This window comes from Pseudopodoces humilis, chromosome 3 (assembly GCF_049639895.1).
Source record: "Pseudopodoces humilis isolate 2021_Gansu_Grassland_sample_001 chromosome 3, ASM4963989v1, whole genome shotgun sequence".
NCBI lineage: Eukaryota > Metazoa > Chordata > Aves > Passeriformes > Paridae > Pseudopodoces > Pseudopodoces humilis.
In genome coordinates, this window is record NC_142202.1 from 3,257,233 (window position 1) to 3,285,173 (window position 27,941).

Below are 27,941 nucleotides of genomic sequence, written 5' to 3' on the forward strand. Positions count from 1 at the left end.
ATAACACATGTACAATCTTGTTGTAAGTTGGGAAAAAAACCCTCAAAAGTGACATTCTCTCCACAGAACCAAACATGTTTTCCTCCACGCTGATGATGCCGTCAGGGTTGGGAGCCCTGTCCAACACGAGCCAGCTGTACCCGGGCTGCTCGCACACGCCGGCGCTGGGGCCGGGCAAGCAGGACGTGCTGTCCCCGAGCTGGCTGCACGGCTCCGCGTCCCCGGCCGGGCTGCTCGGCTCCCACCTGCACAGCAGCTTCTCCACGGAGCCCCAGCCCAGCGCCCCGAGCAGCAGCTCCCTCCCGGCCTTCCACGACAGCGCCCTGGCCTGGCCCGATGAGAAGGATTCGGGCTTCTTCCGGACCTACGGCAGCACCAACGGGCTGGGAGCCGTGGTGCTGTCGGCCGCCGAGCTGCAGAGCCTCCCCGGCGGCTCCGGCGTGCTCGGCATGGACACGGACGACGTGAACTGCAGCAGCATCAGCCTGGAGAAGTTCAGCGCCGTGCTGGGCAGCCACCGGCAGCAGCTGCAGCTGCCCACGGCCAACGCGGGCAGCGGAGCCGCCGCCTTCGCCTCGCAGCCCGGCCTGGCCGACCCCGGCTACGGCTTCATGGAGCAGGAGGTGCTGAGCGAAGCCAGACTGTCCAGCGGCCACCAGGGCAGCCTGGCAGACGGCCAGTTCTACGACACCGACGGTGTCCACACTGACGAGCTCTATCAGTCCTTCCCCTTCGATAACATTTTACAGAGCTATAACCCGTGAGCCGGCGGCGCTGGGTACGTAGAGCTCCCCGGGCGCTGCTGCGTGGAGAGGAGTAATTTACCCTTCTGGAGTCCCTGCTTTCTCTTTCAGAATGTTGCTGTGCGAGTTCCGTGACATAACTTAAAATGTTATTTATTGCAGCCCATAGTGGTGCCCGTAAAGTGGGAGGTGGGAGTGGGGTTTGGGGTTTCTGTACCTTAAAAGTACCTTGAAGACGTATTTTTGCGCTGTTGGAAGTGGGAACTGTTAACACTTAAAGCTTCCTTACCTTTGGGGACTGTAAAAGCTGGCATCTTCAGAAGGGTTAAAATTTCAAATACTTCACAGGGTTAAAGTTGTTTTGAAATAGGCATTTTTGCTATAGAAATTAAATTGAAATTTTGATAGGACAGAAATTAGGAAACAAAACTGGCACGTGAGCACTCGAGTTCAGTCTCATCTAATGAATGACGTCTGAGTTCTGCTCAACTTACTTGAAAGGTTTAGGTTTTTAACCCCCTTTCCATAAATATTCTTCTCCTAAAATGAGAACATGTATTGATTTTCCACGCTGTCACCACACTCCATTTGCTTTGAAGGCAAATTTACTCGTAAATTTTTTTTAATGACTATGTCATTGTTAGATATATTTAAAAAGACCGGAAGGTTTGAGTTTTTAAATAGTCCAGCTCTGTTGTAAAGGAAATCACTGCACAAGAGAAGGAACAGAAAGTGAGGACTTGTCTGCACTTCATCCAGAGTGCACTATTTTACAAGCCATGCCCCTGTTGCTTTAGGAGTGAAGCTGTTATTGCTCTGCAAGTTGTGTGTGTGTGTGTGTGTGTGTGTGTGTGTAGCTGCGATGCGAGTGAGATTTGGAAAGGCAGAAATCTCTGGAGCCGAAGTATCCGCTTACTCTTTCCTCAGGTATCCCGGCAGTTTCCTGCTATGCAAGTGACTGCTTCAAAGGTGGCTCACATCTTGCCTCCCTCCCCAGCACCACCCCCTCCCAGGAGAGCAAAGCCAGGGGCTGCCTTGGTGCAGCCTCACCTCTGTTAACAACTTTTAAAGCCATTTCAGTCAGTAGTAATTAAAAACACTCCTCTGTCCTCTGTATCAGGAACCAGAACTTCCCTCCCACTTGATTCCCAGTCTTCGCTCTTAGCCCGAGCAGGAGCTGTTCCTGACACCTCCAGCTGGAGGTAACTGGCTGGGTAAGACACTCTGGCCTTGGCTACTTTTTTATACTGTTACTTTTTAAGAAGCAACACAGAGAAATGTCTGAGTATTTCTTAAGTGCCACAGCTGCTCTTTAGGGCAGATAAAGCTCAAAGGTCTCCGTTGCACAAATTGCACAATCAGAGCAGCGACAAAAAAAAGCAATAAAACGTCCTAAACCCACCCTCCCAAATCACAAAAGCCATTTGAGATGTAGAGTTGTACACAAGGAAAGGTGCTCCAGAACCCCTCTGTGCCTTACAGGAAAGCAGGGATGCCTTCCCTGCAGGAATCCATTGCATTGGGAGCACTCCGGTGCTACTGCTGGAATTCCATCACACCGGCCTGACACTCAGGGGAGCTCCTGAAACTGCTTCCCCTAACTCAGGTGCACAACAAAACTAATTGACTCCCCCTGTTTTAAAGCAGTTTTTACTACCTTCTGCACCTCTCCTCCACACTCTCAAGCAATAGAAAGACCAAAAAAAATATGCAGGAAGTTTGAAACGTGTTGTTTATTCTGTTCTTTTTTTTTTTTTTTGAAGTTCTCAGTTTTAATTATATTAAATGTAAACATTTTACTCACTTCATAGAAAGCTCTTTATAGTACAATTTGTTTTTACTGTATAATTAAATATTTTCAAAGTTCTGTTTTCCTTTGTAAACGAGTTGGTTTGGTAATTAAAAAAAAACTGGTTATACCAAGAGCTCAGCTTCTGCAACCTCCTCGGCTTCATGACCTCCCTCACCACGGGAAAGGCAGGGAAAAGGGACAAGGTAGGTTATTGGTTGCTTATCCTGGGGTTTTCTGGGGTATTTTCTGTTCCCTGTTGCTGGTGGCCACTGTAAAACCTCAAGGCAAGTGAGGGCTCACCTTCCTCAGCAGGTTTTGTGGCAGAGCTATTGGGTTTTGAGGCAGAGGGGCCAAGGGCACAGATGCTTTTGGCTGAGCTGCATTGCTGGTACAGCTTTCTCCAGGCCCAGCTGAGCTGATGCAAAACCAAAATGCAGGGGAAGGCATTAGAGGAAATACAAGATGAAATTTGGCTCTCACAAAACACCCACTTTGAGCACTCACAAAAATACTCCTGAAAATCAGGTGAAGGCCCAAGTACAACATGAATACTATTGCTGCAATGTTCAGTACATGATGGTCCCGAAACTGGACTGGAAACAGAGTTCAGAGCTCCAGATTACATTTCTCAGTTTCATATTTGCACATGGTTGGTGCCCAGGAACTGCCTCAAGAGCTCAGGGATATTTGCATATCAGCCTCCCTCCCCCCCATTCAGATACTTCAGATTTACCATAAAAATAAACAGGGAATTTTGGGAGAAAAAAACCTGGGAGAAAAATTTTGGGAGGAAAACCTGGGAAAACTTTGGAATTTTTCTCTCTGCCTTGCCCAGAGACGAGCTCAGACTCAGCACACCGAGGGTCACCTTTATGGCCTTGTTTATCCTGGATTCTGCCTGGGATCCCCACGTGCAGCAGGAGCTGCAGAGGGAGGAGCCTTGTGTGTCCTTGGCACTACTGCAGCAGCTCTTTCCCTCTCCCCCTTTTGGCTCCATTTCCCCTTGGAACAGCTCTTCCCATGCCTGTTGTGTCCAGAAAGCACACTCTTGTTGACATTTTTTTTCCTCTTGTAGCTTATGGAATTTATAAATCACATTTCAGTTCAATGTGCGTTTTAAGAAATCACTCAGATAGGAAATTCTATTTTGTTTCTGAATTCAGTTTCTCTGGTTTTCCATCATTAATGACATTTCCTTCCTAGCTGCAGATTATTATCTGAGGACTGCTCATGGTATCTGTTGCTCATAAGAGCTTTAATATTAAAACCAAAAATAATATTGCTGTCTGAATCAAATTTTTGTGTTAGAAAGTCAGAAGCTTCTGAATTACTTAAATTACAGACACAAGTTTTGACAGCCCAGCACAGGCAGAGCCTTAAAGGAGTTCCTTACAAATGTATTTTTTAACACTTTTAGAGCCTCCAGCTCAGACTGTCATGGAGCTTTACTAGAATCACTGAATTCAAGGGAAGACATCCCAGTCATCCTCCCTGTCCCCAGACAGTGGCTTGTCTTGGCAAATGTTACCCTCTTTATTCCCAAAATGGTAACAAAGAGCTCTGAAATTCCAAACCTTAATTTCTTGTTGATAGTTTAAACACTCTTCTGTACTTCAGGGAAGCACCTCCCTCATGGATTAACGTGACACAGGTATAAAAGATTACTTCCTAAAGATGTAGGTGGTGCTTAGTAAGAAATATTTTAAATAACCAAAGAAAACCTCAGATCTTCCCCCTTCCAGGCAAGTTCCTAGGCTGTGTTCAACTCTTCCAGGCATCCATCCAAGGTGAGGTACAAGAAAAAATGTATTATGCTGCTAAATCACAGCTTTTTATCTCTCTCTCAATACCAGCATCCTGTGGTACCTTTTGTTTTTGCCTGCACTTTCTTGGTATTCCTGTTTTTCTTTAGATTCCCATCATGCACCACTGCCAGAAGTTCCCAATCTTTTTATATATTGTGACTCACTGGGGAATTCCTACTCCTCAAGAGGGCTGATGAGGCCTCACCTCTTGTTTCTAGGAAGCATCCCCAATGTTTTTAAATGAGAAAAACTTGGTTTTAAGCACAAAGTTTTTCTCTGAAAACTATTTTTTCCCTTTGAAATGCACTCGGAGAGACAAATTTGCTCATCTCTACTGCCACTGACCAAAAAGCAGCCAGGGAAACTTGCTGCAGGCACTGTCCTGCTGTCTGCAGCCTCCCTGGCTTGTGGGGTTTCCTGCATGAACTACTCAGAAAAAGCTGGGAGTGGGTTTCAGATAACTCAGTGTTACCTGCATCCACACAAGGAAAGCTGTAGTATCCAATACAAAAAAAGTTGAAAATAAAGTCTGGCTTGATGGGGGGAGGTTATAAACATTGGCTCCCCAAAATCTTTTTATGTACAGAAGAAATAAAAGTAAGGCTAGAGATTGAACCAACACTGCCTGGTCCAGAGTGTGTAAAGGAGAGCTCCAGGGTATCCTTTGGCAGATCAACGTGATCCAAGCGTTCCAGGGACACCCTTGGCACCCAGGCTGTAACACTGCACAGTGTCTGGTCACCAGCTGCTGCCAAGGAGCTGCTGCTTCCTCATCCCAGCTCCAGGAGTTAATCAGCCAGGGTTGGAGGCCAGTCAACATCAACAGACTAGAAAAGCAGAAGGGGAAAAAAAGGCAGCAGAGTTGGTATTTCACAGATACCTAAAGAATCACAACTCCTTTTGCTACTACTTGGCAGCATCACCCTCTGTTGGGCTGCATTTACAAAGAAGTAAGTAGGAAAAACTTATTTTACAAAGGAGCAGTAGGAAATGGATCCCACGGTAAGGAATGTTGATCCACTTAGAGCAAGTCCATGGAAAGCATCTCACCAGGGCAGCTCCCTTAGTAATTTCCAGGAAAGACAAACAGCAACCAACTTACTTCTACATCCAGCTCCAGAATGTCAGCAGTTCTGTTCAGAAGGGCCCCAATGTTGGGCTTTGTTCTCCCAAAGTCTCCATGCACGAACTCTTTAATGTAGCTGGAAAACACTGGCTAAGGAGAAGTGGATTTCACAGGAAAGAAATCAAAAAGGGGGGAAAAAAAGTGGTTTCTTCTAAGTAATTTCTTATTATTGTATTAAGCCCATGCCTATCTTTAGGAGAGCTCCTAATTCCTTCTGGTTCTGGTGTCATAACTGCTCTGCTGACCTTTATTTTGTTTCATTCCAAACTGAGTAGTGACTTTAGAACAAATCCATAACTTGTACATAGCAGCCATCTCCAGTCTGCACTGAAGTGCATTAAATATTGTGGAAAAGGTCATTTTTGGAGGTGAAAAGTTTTCAGTTAAATTAGAAAAAGCTGAAGTGTATTTTAACCAGCACATTTTTATATCTGCCACATAGTTAATGAAAATTCCAATGTGAAATTGTGACCTAAAAGCAAATACTGTGCAGCGACGCCACTGCGGGAGAGCAGGGATTTCAAAACACCGCAACCACCGAGCAGGAAACTTCCCATTATCCCAGTCACTCCCACCAGGAGGCTGCTTGGCAGCTGCCTGGTGTCAGGGCACCCAAGGATACGTTCCTGCCTGAGTCTTGAGGTGCAGGCGGAAGTGGTGCTCGTCGATGTACTCGGATGTCATGGTGTGGATGAGCCGGCAGCGCACGGCCAGCGGCCGCCGGTGCAGCACCCGCAGAGGGGTTTTCTGGTCCAGCTTCAACTCCTGGTACAAGAAGTGAACAAAAACGTGAGGAAGGAAATGTGCAAAAAGGGTCCATAGGTTGTGGGAATCGTGTGTGGTGTTAACCAGTCCCGTCTTTTTTATCTTGTGCTCTGGTAGTTGAGTAATCTCAAGGCAAGACCGGTTTTTTTCCAAGTTTATCAAAGGAAAAAGAAGAGCCCTCTCAGAGGCCAAAGGAGGCCTCACATGAACACAAACTAATGGAATCACAAATACAGAGGAATAACCTTGAAATCTCCATAGCCCTTTGCTGGAAAGACTCCAGGATTTAGCAGCTCACTCAGAGCCTCGGGGCAATCAGAAAAGAAAATAAATCCCACCCACAAAATGCTCTGTCTAAACTACAGCCAACCCCCTAGAAATAAAAGTGAGGGGGAGAAAACCTTAAATGAGATTAGATCTCAGAACAGTCTTTTCAAAAGTTCATTCCCAACTCCCTTTCCCAAAGGAGAGGAAGAAGTTTGAAAGGCAGCTAAGGGAAGCTAAAGGAAGAACTTCCCAACAATTGTCTCCCTGAGCTGTAATGGCTTTGAGAATGAGCTGAAGTGGTGCAACACACCAAAAACTGAACCCACTTCTCCATCAGCCCATCTCCGTCTGGATAAAGTTCTCATTCCTGCACATGCTGATCCTTCCTGAGGCTTCTGTGCACTCTGACATAGACATTTCCACCTCCAAATTGCTGCAGCCGTGGGAGAACAGCTTTAGAACAGAGCAAAAGAGCTTTTCTGCTCCTTTCACTTACACATGATGCTATCTAAGGTAAAAAAGGGTGCCAGATTTCCTCCTCTCCCAGGTTCTGTTCTCCTGGAAGGTGAACATTACACAAGGATTTGTTGTCTCTGCTAAAATCCAACCCCTCCTGTCCTGCTGGAGTGACTGGTGAAGGAAGGAAGGGTAGTATGAAAGTCCCTATAGCAAGAGAAACCCTGATTAAAAAAACCAACCAAACAAAATCCAAGCACAGAGCAAGAGACAGGCCCATGGATGTGTTTAACTATTAACTGTGTTTAACTATTCCCGAGGGTACCAGGACAGCTGCTATTTAAATGACCAACAAGAGCTCCTGCTACCTTGATATCATCTAGAAACGCAATGTCTTCTCTCTGTATTGCTTTGTCTGTCCAGATCAAGGCACTGTAGGTCTTTGTCTTCTCCTCCTCACCTTCCTTCATGCGACCAATTGCCTCTCTAAACAAAAGGAATTAATTACTCACTTAACATAAGCACAACTACACAAGGCTGTGAGCGAGAACACTTCTCAGCTCCCCGAGTGTCCCTTTGAAATCCCTCGCCGGCGACAATAAACACTGACCTGGTGACAAGCTGTAAATCTCGAACCCGTATTTTGTCTGAAGAGTCATTAATTGCCTGTGATATTTAAAAAAGGAATCAGTTAGCAAGGCTGCTGGGCTGGAGAGGCAGCACGTGCTTGACGAGTTCAGTGAGGTGTCCGTGATTTACCTGCTGCAGCCTCTTCATCTCCTCCACGGTGAAATGAATCCTGCGAGGATTCACCAGCTCGATCGCAAAGGGCCTTCCTGGCACCAGGCACGGGCATAAAACATAAAAACACGTTGTTCTAAATTAATGCTGCATTTACACAGGAAGGCTGGAAGGTGTGAAGACTGTCTGCTGTTACACAAACAGGGAGAGGACTGGCGGGCTGAGGGATGGAGCATCAGATGCAAGGGAAGAAACAAGGGACTTTTTTTTTTGGCTACTAAACCCCAGTATCAGCAGTAAGTGCAAATTATGACTTCCCAGAAGACATCTTGTACAAGTCTGTGCTAATTAAAAAATAAAATAAGAAAAAAAGCTAATTAGCTTATTTTCTGTCACCTACAGCAATGCCCAGGTGCACGGCAATGTTAAATCCCACTCCCTCAGCTCAACATCTGTTGCCAGAGTTGTAACTCTGTGCTCAGGGCCAGGACAATCCCCAGCACAAGCCATGCCAAGAATCACACTACAAATCAGACAGCTACTGAAATACAGAATTGTTCATTTTTACTTTTTCTTTCCCTCCTCCCTTGGCCACAGCAGCTTCAGCAGGTTGGAAAGAGCTGACCTTTGTAAGGGACTCAAGTTCAAACAGAAAACAAGGCTCCCCCACTCCACAGTCACAGCGGGGGAATTAGAAAGATCCAGCAGAAAACAAGACAGGAATAATTCTGACATAAATGACTTAAAAGTAGGGAGTGAATAAAATAAAATACTTTCAACTAACTGTGCCCTTCCATGCAGCCAAGGCCACTGAAAAAGGGCTCCTGTTTCAAGCTGGTTTTATGAAGCTGTTTGGTCTTTGGGAATAAATATCTAAATTTCACTAAAATGCTTCAGAGATAAAATTCCAAAGCATGCCTAGTCACACGCTTGGCATTCAGCAGGATCAGTGAGAGGGGCTCCATGCACCCATTTCATCTCTGTGTTTCACAAGGGGTGTTCCAAGCCTTACCATTGCCTAGTGTCCTTACATCCACATCTTCTCTTCCAGAGGAACTGAAATTAAAGCCTGTAACAGATTTGAACAAGGAAGGTGAGCTTTTATTTTACATTTGTAATAATCTTTACAACTTTTAAAAGGTGAAATATTTTCTTTCTAAACTTGTTTGCAAAAGCTACTTCAAATCTATTTTATAAACTGGAGCCTGCACTTCACAAACCATGGGAATTCCTATTTATTCCTAAGTTTCTTGAAGAGTACTCCCAATTCCTTGGTCTGAGTGAGATTGCTACAACCAGACTAGCATATCCACTGGGAGGAGAAGAGGGGGTAGTAGCAGGGGTTTTTCCAAACTAATATTTAATGCAATTTTTCCTTGGGCCTTCTATGTGTCTAATTCCACATCTCTTAGATGACAAATGATGGGCAGTGATAATTTCATCTGGATAATCCCTGAAGAAGCATTTAGCTTGTGGAACTTAATGCACTGAGGAAAATAATGAATGGAGGTAAAAAACATGAGGGGGTCAAAAGCCAGGCAGATCCTATGAAATACCTTCAAAAACCTTCTTGGTACAAGTCATTTTATGAATTACCAACTGTTAAGAAGTTTGGTTAAGCAAAAACACTACCACATGAAACCAACGTATTTGCATCATCAGATCCACTGAGGAGCTACTTTAGCAGGATAAAAGGATCTAATTACTTCCAGATCACAGCTAAATAAAATTTACAAGCTTTGACTTGGAAGGAAACAAGAGGGATAGAGAAACATCATTTTTTCCCATTATACTCCCATAGTAAGTGGGTAGCTATCAAGAAAAAAAATCTTCGAATAATGATGAGAACTATGTGTGGTAGCAGATCTCCTAAATACTTACTGTCTGCCTTGAATTCTGCCATTAGATGCTCTGAAATTAATTCTTCCACTGAAGATTCCAGCTTCCTCTCCCCATCAATAATCCAGGGAGTCTGAGGTAAATTCCTGGAATATTTGTTGTATCTTCCTGTAAGAGACAACCACTGTACTTCTAATCATTCTACAACCGTGAGCAAAAGCTGCAGCCTTGCACAGCACATTTAACTTCCATGGGAAAATAAAATGACAGGCTTGAGCTTGTTTAATGGCAGGAGCATTACACCAGCCCCGTGGAACACACGTGGCTGTGTCCAGGAGAGAGTCAGTAGCCAGGATGGCCTCTTAGGCTAGCCTTGGAGAGCCTGTGGCTGCAGTCCTGCCTCCAGGAATAACCCTCCTGTGTGAAATAATCCAGCTTCCAAGGCAGTTCTGTCATTGCCTGAAGGCTTAGGAAAAGGAAGCCAAACTAAAACACTTTGGCTCACCACGAGGAACGCCATGCAAGGAGCAGAAATTCCCCATAATAAATTAGGAGGAATGGCAGGAATCTTGAGAGGGTGCCACATAAAGAGATTGGCATCTTTGGATGGTCCTAGTGATGCTTTCCTGGCACCTCCTTTACAGGCCACAGCTAAAGAACAAGCCTGACATGGACAAGCAGTATGAGCTTCTTTATGGACAGGTTTGATAAGAAGTGAAAATATTCCCAAAGCAAGGAAATAATTCCTAAAGGCCAAAGAGCAACCCCCTGCTAAAACTGCTTTCAACCTGAAACCTTGCAAATATAAAATAAAGTTCAGAGTAGCTGTGTGCATTACTTTGGGCCTCTGACATCTCAGGGGTTTGGGGTTTCTATCATATTTTCCTATCTCAAACAATGTTTCCTTTTTGCAGTCTGAGCAGCAGAAAAAGCCACACAAACAAATGGGGAAACTGAGTAACACAGTTTCACTGGGGCAAATAATGAAAGTAGGATGACTCATCATTCAGATACAGCCTCACACTGCTAAATTCTCTTTTCATAAAATGGAAAAAGGAGAACAAGGTTTGCTTTCTTTTTTTTTTTCCTCTCTCAGCTCCCCATTTTAATAATTTTAACTTTTGATCTGAACAAGAGTAGGTTTTAAAAAACAGAAGGTGTTTCTTGGTTTGACAGCCCCTGAATCCTTAAAAAAGGTTGGGGTGGGAAGTGGTCGCTAAACACCGAAGGTGAGGTCAAAAGGACAATGTTGTGCTTACAAATTAAGATCCCATCTCATTAATTAAAAGCAAAATATCTGCACTGTACTCAAATTCTACTCTGGATTTAGTTCTTGAAAAATTAAATACCTGCCTGGACTGTTTTTATGTTGGAGCAAGATATAAACTACAAATGACAAGACCAGTATTAAATGACAGGCAGAAAGCAAACCCTCTGTTTTGCTCTTCATACTGTTGAATTCTGATAAAACTATCCAATAAAGCAACTTAAAATAAAACAGTGTGTTTGGAGAAGTCTAGAAGGAGCTGGGTATCTTGGATTCACAAAAATGTACATCTAACTGTCTAATCAGTAATTAAAAATAAGGAATGGTTATATGAAGAACATCGATTACCCTGCCATTCACTTCTGCACTTTTTCATTTTCCATTTCTTTATATTCAGGATTTTTATCATCACAGTATGCTGGATTTAAATTACAGGTTGGGTTCTTTTGAACAATCATCAGTTTGCATGTATTTAAATAAGCTGTTCATATAAAGGACTAGAAGAATGGCAGATACTCTGGCAGGCAGAGGATAAAAAAGTTAAATCATCTCAACTCAAGGACACCCAAGTGTTGCTGCACTACCTGTCCCACCCAAACCTTTATAAATCCCATGAGGATTTGCAGTTTTGGATGGGATAATATGCAGAGAAATCCAGATGGTGAAAACCTCTGAATCCAAATCAAAACCCAAGGAAGTGAACAGCACTGCTGGGAGCTTGCTGGTGTGGAGGTGCCTTTCCCAAACCATTATTTTGAGGGGATTTGTAATTTCTAACTTTTGACAAAATAATATCTTCAGCAAAGTTCAAATATAATTTCTTCCCCTTTCAAACCGCTCTTGGATAGAGCTGGATTTGATTCTTTGCTCCTTACACTTCATTACAGGAATTAACAAACAGCAAGAATCCTCTGGGTCTCAGGGCAGTGTTACAAAGTTCTCTTCAAGACAACACATCAGCAGAGAAATGGATCACTTTACCAGCCACAAAAACTGCACCATTATTGCACTGAATTTCCAGAGCATCACAGAGGTTCTTTGGTGAACTTGGGGGACACGGAAAATGCCTGTATTAAAAGTAAAAACAGAGTAAAACATATTATCACTACCAGAACATGATGGAGCATCACCAGAGCAGTAAAAAGTGCCTACCTTTGGCTTCCCACTGTGTGTGATTTTTACCATACTAACAGTACTAACAGTGTTTTCTTAAAACTTTTGGAAATATGAGAATATTTCTTGTAAAGGGAAGATTGCCGTACAAACTCTAAAGCTCAAAATAATCCTTTCAATTAAAAGATCAGGAGTGATTTTCTATTGCCAGAAAAAAAACACGTTTTAAACAGTAAAGCAACAGAATTTAAACAATCTGAAGTTCTTTTAAAGCCATCCTACCACTACATACCCGCTGAATATTTTCCTCCCTTCCCCAATTCTATACAAAAGCACAATACTAAGAAATAGTTTTGGTATATACTTACTTGAGAAAATCCTCTTCTTTTATCTTCTCCAGGGCTTTTATAACTGCCATTCTGGTGAAAACAGACTGCACAGTGAAATAAAAAAATGAGTCAAGAACTAAGAAAAGCAAAGAAAGGATATGCCTGAGGAAGAAAAAAAGCACTGAAACTTACACTGTGCAGTTCCGTCACTGCTCACTTGGGAGCCCAGATCCAAATTTGCAAAACAGTTTAAAACCAGAATCCTAAATCCATGAACAGAAACCTAAACCAGCTTCATTTTCAGGAGTTAAATATACCTAAGCTCAGCTTTTATGTCAGTGATTGCAGGCAGGTAGTTCTGCTGAAAACAAGCCTGTTGAGTAGGAATCTCAAGTTTCTGAAGTTCAAAAGTTGATTGATTTTCAGAACTAATGGCTCTGAACGGTGGGGCTGGGCAGTTCCTCCTGCGGAAAAGAAGCAGCTTCCCACTCCCAAGCTGCAGCCAAAGCTGCAATGCCAGCACCAGGAGCAAAGTGCCGAGCTCTGTGCACAGCCAGCTGCTGCTGGGATAACTCCAGTGAGAATTTACCTTCCTGGGACAGGAGGAACAAGTCTTGTAACAGCTGAGGTGAAATCCTGCTCTAGGAAAGCTGAGGACAGGAGAAGGTCTCTAAATGAACCTTCTAATCAAGCATGGTCAGGTCTTGAAATCCACCTGGGATGGAGCCTGCTCCACTGTCAGTTTCCTCAAGGTAAAATGTTTTTTCTTGCATTTCCTCTGAACTCATTTCAGTGTATTCCTGCTGTGTCTCGTCCTTCCACCACACTCTGTGCAGAACAGCCTGGCTCCCTGCTCTCAATAATCTCTTTTGGCACTAGGAGGAGATTCAGCTGGATCCTCCCCAAAGCCTTCACCAAGAACCTTGAAGAAGTTCCTCAGCCTCCCCCAGCAGGCATGTGCTCCAGCCTTGGGACTGCCCTGACGGCTGTCTGCTGAATTTCCAATTTAATGGTGTCTTTATTGCAAACTGGAGATTTGGGGAAAAAAAATAAAAAATACTGTGTCACTCTTTGGGACAATTCAAGTCTTGGCTCTATAGAGTTCCTGGGTGTCTTCAGGAAAGCTGCTCTTTCTCCTTCTAGGCATAAATTGGAGATAACAGCACTTCCCTTCCTGATAGAAGGATGATGAGCAGGAAAGCCCTGAAAGCAGCAGCAGGTTAAAATAACCATCTACACAGACAGCACAGAAATTTTCCCTCAGAAGCCAGTTTTTACACCACTTCTCTGATTAACACAGCCCTTGAAGCCCAGCTTCTTTGTGAGGACAAACCTCTGACAGCTCTTCAGAGCTGTTATTTTTCTTTAGATTCCCCTACATTTTGTTGCCTGTGTGGATTTAACAGCCAGGCCCTGCTGGTTTAGCTCCTTATGTGGGATTTCCCCCCTTTTAAAGGACAGCAATGCAGCAAGCAGTGAGCTGTAACAATACAACCCTGCTAAAAAAAGAGCAGCGTTTATTGGTCAGGTGGAGCAGAGTCAGCAGAATTCCTAGGCCAGATTCTGCCTCTGCCAGATGTTGGCAGACTCTTCACCAGAAAGAATAAAAGGCCTTGCAATGGCTTCTGACAGGAGTTACTTGCTCTCCCTCTGATCACATCCACTGTCCCACTTGTATCAGTTTCCCTCCGACTGGTTTTTTATCCTCGCGTGTCCCCTTTTCCGTCAATGGTTGCGTGCGTGCTCAGGGTCTGCAACAAGTGGCAAGGTCCCTTTTCTCTCCCCCCTCCTCCAGAGGCAGAAAGGATAAAACCATCCTGCATGTATCCTGGCTTTCATTCAGATCAGAGCACATGAAAACTGCAGTGTGATCATTTCCCTTTTGGCTGCCGAGTCTCATCTTCACAATGTGACTTATCTGAACTGCTTCACCCACAGAGAGCTCGAGGATCATCTTTTATGCTACTTTTGATGCATGACAATCAAATTCCTACATCTTAAGGGAGGTATTTACAGAGCACCTTCCTAAAATTATGGCCTTTAGACAGCCTGGAAAATGAATGACCTAAAGAAAAGCACCAAGCTCTTGGTTCTCCTAAGCTGCGAATTGTGAAGTGAATAAAGGAGACAACTTTATTTTCAGGCAGTTGAAAACTAGAGAGCTTTTTGATGAAGGAAAAGCAGACATTGAGCACTGACTGAATACCCAGGCAAATTGTAGCTACTGCTGTGAAATTCTGAATGTCAGAGCAGAAATACAATGATGAGATCTTACCTGTTTGTTCTTTGCTGGCTTGAAACAGTCTGGGCAGGCAGTGGCTCTAAACACAGAAATGAAAATTAGCTGCTCCTCTTACAGAGAAAGAAATAAACAGATACACTCACAAGCATAGCATGTAAATGGTTTTTGTACCCATACATCCAGTGTCTCACTTCCACAGCTTAGCTCAGAGCAGATCTTCAAACTCCCTTTATCCTAAGCCACGAACGGTGCAAGATGTGCATTGCTTGATCCAGAGAAATCATGGACAAAGCTCTGCTCTTCTGCTCTGACCAACACTGTGTCTCAGGTTTGAGATGGGATGGAAAAGCAGACCAGTTTATCTTTTAGTCCTTCCCAATCCTTCTCAATAAAGGCCATGATTAATCATTTAAGTTCTAGGCAAGATTTGCTGACACCTTGAAATCTGTACTTGCCGCTCTTAGACAATGCTCACTACAAACCTGAGATTCAAACTGTCCCTTCTGGAGAGGAAAATTCAATTTCCCACTGAAGAAGTAACTCCAGGTGTTCACCACCAGTTGTGCTTTGCCTGTTCGAAAGGAAACTATTGGCTTTTCACAAAAGTGAAAGCCAAGTCACTGAAACACTTTTTCTGAGTAGTGTAGAGGAAGTTGCTGTTCCTATTAGTGCATTTCTGTGTATGCAGTCAGAGATGATTTCTGGATTTCTGTGTCTGCAGTCAGAGGTATTTCTGACTTCCAACTCAAATTTCTTGTGGGTGTTTTTCAACACCTCTATAACTCCTTCAGACTAAGGGAGCAGGTTTTGCTGTTTCTACACAAACAACTTCCCTGGCCAGTCTGTGACCCAGAGCAATGCAAACTCCCTCTTCCAAAAATTTCAGTATCACCTTACCTTTAAATATGAATTGACAAGAGCCAATTCAACCTTCCATGTCAAACCATGGGTCATTTCAGCACCCCCACCTCCACACAACTGTGTAAGAACAGGTGAGAAACAGCAGGTGCCATGCTTGGAAATCCAATCCAAAAGCACATCTGGAGTTCTCCAGGTTGAGACAAAGTCCTGCTTTGCTTCCACGGAAACGATGACTGTCACTAGTACTGTGATAATTCCCAAATTTTACCATATTTTCATGAAAACCAAAGCACTGCCCAGAGCCAGCCACTCACACAAGCAGAATGCCTTGGCACCTGAGGAACTACTCTGTAATTAAATTAGGCAATGTGCTGTTACTCCAGAAAGTGTCTCCAACCTTAATTGCTGCTTAAGTGTGCTACAAAGAGAAGGCAAATAAAGGGAAATTGTCAGGTCACATGGAATAAACCAGAGTAATTGGAATGTGGAATGGAACTTCTTTACAGCTTTCGCCTCTACAACTGCTCTGCTTGGAGCACTAACACTGGTACCATAACTGGTTCAACAGCAATATTCCTGAAATGCCAGAAAAAGCATGGAAGGATGAGCACAAAATACCAGTGAAGAGGTTTCAGAGGAAGGAAGCAAAATGAAATAAATTAGAACAAAAGGGTGCAGGATGCAGAAACACTTCAGTTCTCTACAGGATTGTGGGAACCATTATTTAGAACTGTAGCTTGGCCCTACAACTTTCTCCGTCTTTTGCCCAGTCTTGAAGAAGCTGGAAAGGAAAGATGTTCAGGAAATTTTGGTAATAATTGTTCCTAATACTGGTTCCTTCCTAAATTTCCATCCCCTTATCCCCTACCTCAAGACAAACAAAAGATGCAGTTGTGGAAAACCAAGAAGGATTCAGCACTTAAAGATCTGGCTTAAATTGCCAGAAGAGAAATCAGGAAATAAATAAAGGCTGCAAGAGAAATCTCTAGTCTCAAGAAATGAATTCATGTTTCAACAGACGTATCTCTGCTCAGCCTCCTTCTATGCTAAGACTTAATTTGCAGTAGGTGCAAATTAACTGAGTGAAACTTTAGGTTTTCCAGGAAGCATCAACAAACAGGAAGAGTGACCCTAATTTTCCAGAATATACTACAGCTAGAATTTGAGAAATCAGATTAAATGGCAGCTAAATTCACAGAACTACTTTGCTTCTCTGTGTACAGCAGGTGCCCTGCTGGGCCAGGCCGGAGGCTGTGTGTAGTGAGGGAATTTCTGTTTGTTTTCATCAACCAGCTACATTGGATTAACTCGCTTCAAAACCTTTCCTCCATGTGCCCTATAGAAGCAGGAAAAACTTAGGTATGATCTCAAAAGATTCCCCCACCTGCAATTACATGGTCCAAATTTTTAAAAATGATACAGGGAATGTTTTTGAGGAGGGCTGAAATTGAAGAACTTATCTGAATGCTCTCCTTCCAGTTCAAATCAGAATTTTGGATGGTTTTTTTTTATTGGCATCAAAGAGCAGAATTAACCAGAGATGGTGTAACTTCAAGCTCTGCAACTTCGTGTGGATATGAAGAAACCTAGATGCAGACCACATTCTAGTTTATAAATACTGCATATTGTGCTCTGTAACAAATCCAAACCAACAATGTTGCACAACGTTTAGATAAAGATCTTTTGTTACTTGTAGAAAAACTTACAGGAAATGGCACTCCTCCTCTGTTTCTGGGTGAGCAAAGACCACGCTAATTTCAAACAGACTCTAAATTAAAAAAACAGAAAAAAGAACAAGGAGGTGGTAATAATTTTTTAAACAAACAGGGAGGACATTCTCAAGCACCTATACTGTAGTTTTAGGAAAACAGTAGAGACAAAGGAGAGAGTAACCCATTTATTTATGATTAAAGACATTAAAAGCTGTGCCAGAGCAGCATTTGCCTTTCTGAAGTCACCAAAGATGACGTGAGAGCACCTCAGAGCCGTGAGTGACCTGCCCCGGTTCCATCCTGTGCAGGGCTGAGCAGAGGCAGCCAAGGCTCAAAGCCTATTACGGTCACTAAACCCCAGAGCCCTCCCGGGAGTGCAATCAAGATAAAACCCTGCAGTAGTCACCACTGTAAAATTTTGTCAGGGGCTTTCTTTGCAATGCCTGCATGGCCTTGGGGCAAAGCAAGGCAACAGTCCTGGTGGATTGACAGCTAGCCCAGGAACTCCGGTGTAATCTCAATTCTTCCCCCAATTCCCTCTCTGGCCTTGGGCAAACAACGCTCATTACTTCTGTTACTCAGATACCAGCACACCTCAGGAGGGCTATTGAAAAGACTGGCTAATATTCAAGTGCCTTGTAGATAAAGGGCACTAGAAAAACAACTTTTGTGGTACAGAGATGTCTGGAGTGGCTCCGTGCCCACGTGGCGTGTGGAGCTTTTGCTAACTTGGTGTGTAAGAAGTTTGTTTCTTCCTGGATCATCTTCAGAGTAACTGAGTGGGATTTTTCTTCCCTAAGACAAAAGGGATGCTTTCAATTAGCACTCCTGGGAAAACACAGCCTGTAATTATTATGGAAGCTGAAAAATCAACATAAAGACTAAGTGAATCTAGTCCTGGGGTCAGTGCTATGGCTGGTGACAAGTAAAACCTACAGGCAGCCATGGCTGCAGAAAATTTACACTCAAGGCAATTGAAGGTGCTTCTGAATTTGGCAACACCTGATTGCCATATTCAGTCAGTGGCCTTCAGAAAGATTTTTAAGGATATTAATCAGAATCTGCAAGTTGAAAACAGTTTGGAAAAAAACACATTTCTATTGCCTGCTTAGTGATATTGCAGGTCCCAACAAGCCCATTTCTAGTGTTCATTAAAGTGAACAAGGACCAGTCTTTTCTCTTAAAGTACACTTCAGAAATTTATTTAATCCACAGAACCTGAGCAACTGAGCTCCAGAGCAGTAGCAAGTGTTGGCAGTGACAGGAGAGCAGGGAAGGAATGTGTGAGCATTCCTCAGCCTCTGCAAAACAGGGTTCCTGGAACAGGAGACAACTGGAAAACTCTCATTAACAAAAGGAGGATGGCAGCACAAGAGATTTAGCACAAGCCTGTGGTTTTTTCAGAAGATGCAATGATCTGTGTGTGCAAAAATGAACATTGGGCCCCTCAGGACTCCCGCTTGGAGATCTCTGGTTAGAAGAACTTCCCCCTTGCTTTCCCCTACAGTGAATTTAGGAGCCACTCAACTTGTTTCTCTCTTAATAAGGAAAAAAGGATACATTTTTATTTCCCTACCATAAGCGTATAAATATACACACCCCAACATGCATGAAAAAAGAATGATGAAACAAAGAAGAAAGTTTTCTGTTATTTATACAAGACCTTTCCATCAGCAGGAACACCCAACTCTTCTGACAACTGGGGATGAATTATCCACTTATAAGCTTCTTTCAGCTGAACGATGTCATCCTTTGCCAAGGGAAGGCCCAGATTTCTGAATCACAAAGAAATAATGACTTGCACAGGGGTCTGTCAAAAATAGATACATGACATACAATATTTCAAGAGGAACTTAAGTAACTACTGCCAAGTAAAACAGATTTTTTTTTTTTTTCTGTGAGCTGAGGAAACTGATGCCAGAGCTTCCTGGGAGATCAAAAGTTGCAAGAGTCTTTCCAGAGCCTGCCCAGAGAAAAGCTGAGGAAGAGAGAGATGCATTTCAAACCACTTGTTTGGGAAGTTAGAGAGCAAAAGAGATAAGAAACCTCAAGTAAGTTCAAAGCAGGTTAAAAAGAAAGAAGAAAATACACAAACCCATCTGCCACCTTATTCTTTGTAAGCATCAGGTAAACTGGACTATGAATCAACATTTATATAGAGAAAAAGTGTTTGTATGAAGAGTTCTTGTCAGACAGACAGACAGACAGACAGACAGCAAAAGCAATGGCTCACCTCATCTGCTGCTTCACCCCCAGCCAAGCAGCACGCTGCAGGTCACCAGCCATGCCCAGGGAAAAGAGAGGAAAAAACAAAAGCAAGTGAAATTAAGGCTCAGAACTCCCAACAATCTGAGAGACTCTTTGCAAAAGGAGAAGTGTTTTTAAAACTTGTGACAAAAAAGAAGTATCAGGAATTTAGCTTTTGCTTCAGAAGTGGAAAGATGGAATTGCTGTGAGTTTTTATTTCTAAGACATCACTTTGCTCTTCACGTCATAGCCTACCTGGCTTTAAAAAAAAAAAAGAAAAAAAAAAAAGAGGTATCATTAAACACTTTGAAACTTGCTATTAATACTGTAACTACAAAAAGACTGTAAGTCATCAGTTATCTTCCATACATAAATAAAAAGGGTCTAAATGAATGGTATATGAAAGCTGATTGACATAAATTAATGAACCCCCAAATTCAGCTATCACCCATTATAAAAAATTGAAATGAAAATATACTTGGTCTTATGGTAATCACAGAATTGGCTTCTTATTTACAGCACACCATTTAGTTTAGGTGAATAGGCTAAATATGGAAAAAGTGAGGAACAGAAGGAATAATTCTAGAAATCAGATGGGAACCCAAATGTTCAAGTTCACTAACAATTAGAAAAAAGAGAAAAACTCCGACAGTGAAGCACAACAACATTTTCAGCTCTCCTCTACTAACAACAACTACAAAATACATTAGGACTGGCAGGAAACCACTTAACTAATTCAGCCTGTGTCACCATCCTCACTGAAGATGAATTCCAAAAATCAAGTTGTTTGATTTGAATCCACCACAATGAAACTTTTCAGCCTATAGGCAGCAGACTTTTAAATCCCTTCCCCATCTTTCATTTTTTCATATACTTAAAGAATAACCTCCTCCAAACTCTGCTGAAAGAACCACTGTGCATTGTCAAGAAAATAATTCTGAGGAAGAAGTTTGAAAACAGGTCTCAAACTTCAGGAAGAAGGGTCAGGATCACATGGATATCAGAAGAAACCACATCATGGACTCCTTTTCCATACAGATAAGGAACTCAACAAAATAAGCCTATCATCCTTCACTTGGTACATCTAAATGAATGAGGGAACCCTGAAGACAGTGCCAGAAATTAAGAGGGAAGAGGGATGGCGGAGAAAGGACACAAACTTTGTTAGATCCATGATGCACAAACCCACACTGCTGAACTAAACAAATGCAGTTGTAGTGATGAAATCCCATTTGCTCAAATCCACTGTGATTCAATATCCTGCATTTGAAGACAGTATGAGTAAGGCTGCTCCACTTGAAGTATATTGTAATCCTGTTTGCATAATAACCCAGATAAAATCATAAATAAAAATAGCTTCCATTGAAATTCCTTAAGTGTAGATCTGAACTAGAGGATGTAACAACCACAGAACTGAGCCTAGGAATCTGCATTTGACAAATGCCAATTTACAAAGAAACCTCTCTCATGCCTTGATTCAGAGCACATGCAGGTTTGGGATGGTTGGGACTCAGGGGGAGGCTAATCTCACTCCTCTTCCCTGTTTTCTTGGGATAAAACTACAAAATAGACAAAACTTCTTCACAGGAGCAGCCATGCTAAAATGAGACCACAGGTCAAATTTCATCTCCCGTCTCTCTCGACTTCTACAATGAAAGAGAATTAAAGAAATTACTTTTCCCCTTCAATTAAGGGGAAAAAAATAGATGAGAGTACTGCAAGCACAGAAGCCAAAAGATCCCAAATTCCAAATCGCATTCAACCACCAAGCCAGCCAAACTCCTCTACTCTCTCCCAGCTGAATGTGGAGCAGGGGATCAGATCCCTCTACTTCGTAATTACTTCATGTTTGTGAAGTGGTTTGGAAATGAAAAATGCTCATTACAGAGCTGAAACCTGCAGGGCAATGCTCAGCAGCAAATCCATCTCTGGAACACACCAGCCCGGGCACTGTATTGATTAGGAGCTGCAGGATATTACTCTGGTGCTATCTGAGGGAGCACAATGGCAACAGTTGAAATACCCCGTGCAATCCCAGCCACAGCATTGTTTCAGTGCATTAGAAAGGAGCTTGGAGATGGGGAATTCCAAGATGAGGCACAGGCAGCCCTACAGGGAGTAATGACTACAGATGTTATTTGCATCAATGTCCTTGTAGCAAGCACCAGGATGATGGATCACGACTGAGACCACAGGCAGAGCCAGCAGTCACCCTTCTGAAGGGCACCACTCACTTCATATTCTAATAGAGCTGTCTGACATAAACTTGGGACTCCTGTATTTATGATTTATTTCAATCAAATCTCCTACTTGTGGAAGGAGGCAATTGCTTCCCTGCATCACAGATACAAATACTATGCAAATGTAGATTTTATGTCCCGCTCTTCTCCAGCTCCTCTCGTACATTTTAGACTTGGCAGGATGACAACTGTCATAATTAAATGAGATGAAGGTAATACTGAAAGGCAGTTTCTGATTTTTTTTTGTTAAAAAAGATGATGGAGAAAATCTGTGTGTCACACCAGAGGGCAGAGGGAGAGAGGCTGCCTTTGGGTGTTCTTTGATGATAGGATTCCACATGTTCTTGTACACAGCAGGTCAAAGAATTAAAAGCAGAATTTAACAAATTGCTTCTTTTCAGCACAAAGCATGTTGAGATATTCTGATACCTGATTTTGATACTTTCAGGCATTTTTACATACTGTATTGCTGCTTTTCTGTGGCTGTAAAACAGGTTCTCACCTGTCTTTTTTAAGTGATAAACTGATAGGAGGTAAATAAAGCCCCATGATTTTTAAAGTTCTTTCTCCACCATCACCCCTTTTCACCCCTGCATTTGGAGCAAACAGCTGCTTTGGCACTTCACAAGACAGGAGGGATGGAATGGAAAGGACAGCAGAAACTTCTAAATCCAAACCTTCTCCCAGTCAAATCAGAAGTGCTTCCAAAGGGAACAGATTCAGTTTTGGAGCTTCCTACTCATTCCTTTCAGTCCATCTGTTGATTTGTGGGCCCGCAGAACAACTCTGACTCCCTTGGCTGTCCCAGCACCGCTGCTTTGTTGGAACACGAGCAGCGAGGACATCCCTCACCTGAACTGCAATGCAACACCACCCTCTACCGAGGCTTCCTGCAAACATCAGGGGCTCTTGGATCGCCTCAGCTGACACCAGGCTTACAGCTGGAGTAAAGCTTGCTAAAGTCTGACCTACGTTTGGGGTTTGCCAGAGCATCACAGGCATCCAAATACTCACCTAGGCTGAAAGTGCTTTTTGACAGACCTCATTTTCTGGACGCATCAAAAAGCAAACTGGGAATCAGGGCAGTTCACCCAGCCAGAAAGGACAAAGCAAACACACCAAGTGTGCTCAGTTGAAGATGGGAAGTAGAGAATCTTTATGCTCCAGACGATTTTGGAGTAGAATATTTGTTAGCTGTTACAGTGGCACTTGCCCAAGATGCCACAGCACAAACCACCACTACACGTGCAGGAGGTTATTTACCGAACTCTGGGAGCAGAAGAGACTTCACCACAGCTTTACAGAGAAATCTAACACCATCTCCCCTTCTTTCTGCCATGTTCACTGAAGCCTCCACCACATCTTAACCCCAGCAGGCACCTCCTGTACAGATTGATGTGTTGCCCTTTCAAACACCACTTTTGCATCACTTTTAGAACAGTGCTTTTGCATCGTTTTCTAGCAGAAAGCAGAGAAAGACTGCAAAGTATCTCACAACTAAGTGTATTTTCCCATCATTTAAAATGCTGAACACTTCAAGACTTCATCCTCAAATTCCTTCATTTGCATTCTGCACTACCAATTATCATTTATCCCTGGAAAGGCACCAGCTGTGCAGTTCTGTCTCTGAGAAGATCCACAAAGCAGGGCTGGCATCTGCTCCAAAGGGAACAATTCACTGAGGGTTTCAACAAACTCCTTTTAGGTCTTCAGATGGAAAGTAACTCCTGGGCTAACTGAAAACTGAAGTGACTCAGGCCCTTTATTAATTACAATAATACTCACAAGGAAGGGGAGAGGAGATTTCACTTTGGGTTTTTTTAAATAATACCAATTAAAAATCAAACCACTTCCAGCTCATACATTCTACAGTTACTTTCTTAAATATGTATTTAATTATTTAAGTTATTATTTGAGTTACTTACCTCCCTGACAGACAGCTGTGGGGGAAGTGACACAGAAAATACAAAACTGGTGAACTGGTAGTCAGCAGAATTAACTTTTTGGCACAGCTGTAAGAGAAGGAGCTTAATATGAAACTACAGCAATGGGACTGAGCTGATAATTTTTGTTCTAGGATAATCACTGTGAATTCATGTTCACACACACTCAGAGAGATGCTCAACTTACAAACCAGAGTAATCACTAACAACTTATTGAAATATAAGCTTTTCTGTCCTGTTAAAAGGAGTTACTACTCAACAGTATCCTTGGTGCTATGAAACAACCAAACTCACTATTTTAAGGCCAGGACCAATTGTACATTGAAATTTTAGGTGAAATCAGCATCTCAGATAAGGAAATTTATGTATCAAATAATTAGGTTTTGTGGTGCCTCAACAAGTGGCATCAGATTTTCCATCGCTACTGAAGAGAGTAGCTCTGAAGCAAATCTTAGCAGCGGATTCTGAAAAAAGATACATATTCTGCCTATGGAAACAAAAAAGAAACACTTACATTCTGCAACTACAGAAACTATACACTATGATTTCTGTCTAGTCCCATTTTTGATACATTCCTGCTATTAAATCAAAACCCTTTCTATCAAAACTCTGTTAAGTATCTCAGACGCCAGTGTGAGTTTTCTAGCTGGTATTTCAGTTTGTCACATGAGCAGTGCAATTGCTCAGATGACATTTGCAACACTGTGTCCACATTCTCTCCTAACTCACATTTTCTCTATTATCCACAATCTGTTGCATCACCAAAACGTTTTCTTCCCCTCTGGTACTTCATAAAGACATGTTCATGCTGTATTAGAAATGTGTAGTTCAGAGAACAGCACTTGATGACTCCTCATTTTCCTGTCACATAAAAAAGGCGAACAGAGATCGCCAGTTCCACCGAGGTTTTCCTTAAAAGCAGCTGAACCTCAGGTCATGTCCTAAATTCATGTAGCCACATATCTGTTAGTCCTTTTCTTAGGAAAGTGTGCTCCCTGCAGTCATTCCATTGCACCTGCACTGCTATTTTTTTTTAAAAAAAAGTGCCACTATGACAAAGCTTGGGCAAAATTCCATCCCACCACAGATGCAAATTCCAAGCTGCAGGTGTGCAAACACTGCCCAGGAGTAGGATGCAGCAGGATTCTGCCTCCTACATTTCAAATCTTCAAAACAGGCAAATGTTTTGGTCTGCTGTCTGGTCTTTTTCTTTCAAAAGAAAGAGAAAACATTTATTTGGGAAAAAAAACAGCAAAAAAAATTCACAGTGTTTTCAGTCACCTGCTCTGTCCTGTAGGCCCAAACATACACAAGCTCCAATAAAGTACCCCAAAAGGCTACAAATTTACCTTTTTTACAAAGTCAGCCTCACAGAACTGCTGGAGAATTCCCAAACACACGTTGCAAACCTTCCCAGCCGAGCTCTCCATGGCAGTATTCCCGCTGTCAGCTGAGGGCAGCTGCGGGATGGCTCCGTTGTGGTTCACATCATCAGCACCTTCTTCCCTGTGTTCAAGTTTGATTCTCTTACAAGGTGGGTCAGCCACATCCAAACAGACTGTGCCTTCATTTTCCTGACTGTTCTTCAGAAATTCCTGCAAATCCTTCAGCAAATCCTAACACAAAGAGGAATCACACTGTGGTTTGTTTGTTCCTCTTTAACAAGCACAATTCCATAAGGCAGTATTATTCCAGCTGAGGCTTAGTGTATGTAATTAACAACATGAATTTATGCCCAAAGACATCTTTAAGACACAATTCAACAGCTCCAAGCTGCATTTCTCTCAAAATAGAAACTACCAGAGAAAATATTGCTGAATAGACTTGTTAATCATCCAAGAATGAAAATATTTTCTGACTTGCAGAAACACATTTATCTTTGCCCCATCACTATTCCATGAAAAGAGACACTTAGTGCTTTCTTGTAATTTAGACTATGTTAGAATTTAATTCCTTCAACTCCACTAGACCAGGAAGAGAGTTGGCCATTATAACTAAAAGAAAAGAGAGCAGACACAAGTGGGGGTGAAATTAAACACCCACAGTTCTTACACAGAGTAAGAACTTTTTATCAGGAGAGAAGCCTTCAAAAATTAAGCATTACCTGCATGTCTCTGATTCCTGGAAGGATGAGAGACAAGACATAGTTCTGGAAGAAGGATTTATTAAAAGGCTTTCAGTAAGGAAGAGAGCAGTTACTGTGCTGCAACTCAGAGAGAAATCAGGTAGAGATGCAAAAAGATAAAAAACGGCAGAATGAACAAACACTCCTCAAATAATTGATAAAAAATGGAAAAGGATAGGGAAGAAAGATGTTAAAAATGAATTGCGGAGAGTCTAAACTTGAGGAAAGGTAAAACAATCAAGAGAGACAGCAGCAGACACAAGCATAAAGACAGGGGATTAGAGCAAGTTAAGAAGGATGGCTAATAACACTATGGTTCTCTGATTTATCTTTTTTTTTAAATTTACCTTTGCTCTGCAATTCTTCAGTTGCATCCCCCTACCAATTCTGCAATTTCATGCAAATTTTCTTTACATTGAAGGAAAAAACACAGTTTTCCATAACTCCTTTTCCTTTCAGGCCAAGAGCCCAAGAACACAACAAAGGACAAACCTGGTGTGGATGTCTGTAGAGCATCTGTGATCCCACGCAGCAGAACCTCAAAACACATCGTGGGCAAGTGCCAGTGTTGAGTAAGAACTGAACAATTGGTCTGTCCTTCTCTGTCAGTGAAGACATGCTGGGCAAATCTAAAATTCAACACAGAGAAGTAAAAAGAAAAGCTTAGAACTAACACAGTTCAGCAATTCAATAATAAAAAGACTCAGCTGAGACTTAACTGCAGCATATTTGGAGTAACTGGAGGTTTTTTTGTCCTCTAGAGAAAAATTTGGTATACGTGTTTGTTTTAAATCAGAGGCACAAGAAAAGTGGAAGACCAACCCAAAAAAGACCACTGAGTGGAGGAAAAACTTCTGTATTTCTTAGGTTTTTCCTAGAAAACCTGACCTTGAGTTCTGACCAGGAAATGCTGAGCTTTTGCCCAGTGTTACCTTGGATAAAATACATGACATGCTAATCTTTACTGAATGAAGGAGGGTGGAACTATGACATATTAAGGCAATTTTAAAATGGGAATTCCTTCTAAAATTGCAGTGACTAAAGAATCAGTGTGTTAAAATCACAGGGAGAAAAAAAAATAAATAAGAGGCTCAAGTCATCCCCTTTTGTCACACAAAGTTTCTCCAATTTTTAAAGATTTACTTCCCTTCTCAATATAGGACTTGTGTTCTTGTGAGAAATCTCACAATGTTTTTTTTCACCCCTAAAATATTATGGCTAATTTGGTTTCCTATCGTTCTCTCTGCCCAGAACTTTAGAAAAGACTGATTTTTTTTTTTTTTGTCCAAAATTTTGTGATGGGATTCTTTTGGAAGAAGAGAAATTCCCAGTGACGTGCTCATCCTTCCTGGACATCTAGGAAATTTCAGGAGGCACATCAGGATAACCACAGTTGTTCAGACCGAAGGTTTAATGAGTCAATTGTCACTCATTAGTGGGAACAAATTCAGCAAGGAATTCCACAGTACTAATGAACCACCTGATTTTGCTTTGGGCTTAGCTCCTGCAAGCAACATTTGATACTCTCCTAGTTTTGTGTCCCAAGGGATGGGATATATCCATGTTCTCCATGCCAGCCCCAGACTGTTACACCTGCAATATCCAGTCCTGCTCAGAAGTTCCTTGCACAGCCATGGAAAACCTCCACAGCACGGAAAAGTTATTAAATTCAGTGAATTTCCTTAGTCCTGGGTCTGGATGCTTTATGGCAAGCTGTAAAAACTAAGGGCTACCTACAAAACTTCAAAGCTGCTTTTAGAAAGAAAGAACAAACACAAACGCACTTTTAGGTAACTGCAATCCCAGTGCACCTCCACTGACTCAAATACCGGCACGGTGTGACACATAAGGGCAAATGTGGCAATATTCCTGACATTTGGTGCTGCTGTGAGGGGAGGAATCGGGGCCGCCGCTCCGCCGCAGCACCTCAGGGCAGTGCTCAGAACCCCTCATGTGTGAGGGGGAAGGGGAGCTCAGCAAGCAGCGCGTTCCGGCTCCATTCCGCACCATTCGCATTCCCGCTCCCATTCCCGGTCCGCTCCCATCCCCATTCCCAATCCCGATCCCGCTCAGGAGCTCGTTCCGGCTCCGTTCCCGCACCATTCGCATTCCCGCTCCCATTCCCGGTCCGCTCCCACTCCCAATCCCGGTCTCGCTCACCCCTCGCTCGGCGGCCCGCGGAGCCGGCACAGGCCCGCTCAGCAGAGCAGCGGAGCGCATCGCTCGGCCGGCGCGGCGGGGCGCCGCGTCCGCAGGGCGGCTGGTGGAATAGCTCGGCGCTCCCGCGTGGCGCCTGCCAGCGGGCGGAGCCGAGAGAGGCCGAGCCCG

At 42.9% G+C, this 27,941-nt stretch overlaps 2 protein-coding genes across 5 annotated transcripts in view; one reads left to right on the top strand and one right to left on the bottom strand.

Annotated features, from left to right (window-relative positions):
* The window catches only part of REL (REL proto-oncogene, NF-kB subunit), a 29,383-nt gene extending 26,721 nt beyond the window's left edge, over nt 1-2,662 (top strand). The window contains exon 10 of the mRNA XM_005525515.3: nt 67-2,662. Coding sequence (XP_005525572.2) covers nt 67-764 — 698 coding nt within the window. The 3' untranslated portion in view covers nt 765-2,662. The remainder of the gene's footprint in view (nt 1-66) is intronic.
* PUS10 (pseudouridine synthase 10) lies at nt 2,453-27,939 on the bottom strand. Of its 4 annotated transcripts, none has more exons than XM_005525514.3 (18): nt 27,774-27,939; nt 26,106-26,242; nt 24,838-25,104; nt 23,471-23,557; nt 19,292-19,326; nt 18,722-18,833; nt 17,053-17,114; nt 14,519-14,564; nt 12,283-12,347; nt 11,783-11,868; nt 9,577-9,702; nt 8,708-8,764; nt 7,714-7,790; nt 7,565-7,620; nt 7,323-7,440; nt 6,089-6,231; nt 5,443-5,542; nt 2,453-5,167 (listed from the first exon to the last, which is right to left on the bottom strand). In XM_005525514.3, exons 2-18 carry the CDS (start codon nt 26,229-26,231, stop codon nt 5,129-5,131), a joined length of 1,602 nt encoding a protein of 533 aa, XP_005525571.2. In that variant the 5' UTR covers nt 26,232-26,242; nt 27,774-27,939; the 3' UTR covers nt 2,453-5,128. The 4 variants fall into 4 exon arrangements, with proteins under 4 accessions (XP_005525571.2, XP_087908511.1, XP_087908509.1 ...); XM_088052385.1 differs by lacking the exon at nt 27,774-27,939 and adding an exon at nt 27,714-27,756; XM_088052383.1 differs by lacking the exon at nt 27,774-27,939 and adding an exon at nt 27,621-27,650.
* Nucleotides 27,940-27,941: the final 2 nt, after the last annotated feature.

Bases quoted from the DNA above. Each gene is read 5' to 3' on its own strand.
- PUS10 (XM_005525514.3), bottom strand. From the start codon at position 26,231: ATGTCTTCACTGACAGAGAAGGACAGACCAATTGTTCAGTTCTTACTC. The intron at 17,115-18,721 runs GTCTTGTATAAA...TTTTTAATTTAG, and splicing joins GTGTTCCTGCTGATGGAAAG to AGTCTGTTTGAAATTAGCGT. The intron at 6,232-7,322 runs GTAGCAGGAGCT...TTCTTGTACCAG, and splicing joins CGTTTCTAGATGATATCAAG to GAGTTGAAGCTGGACCAGAA.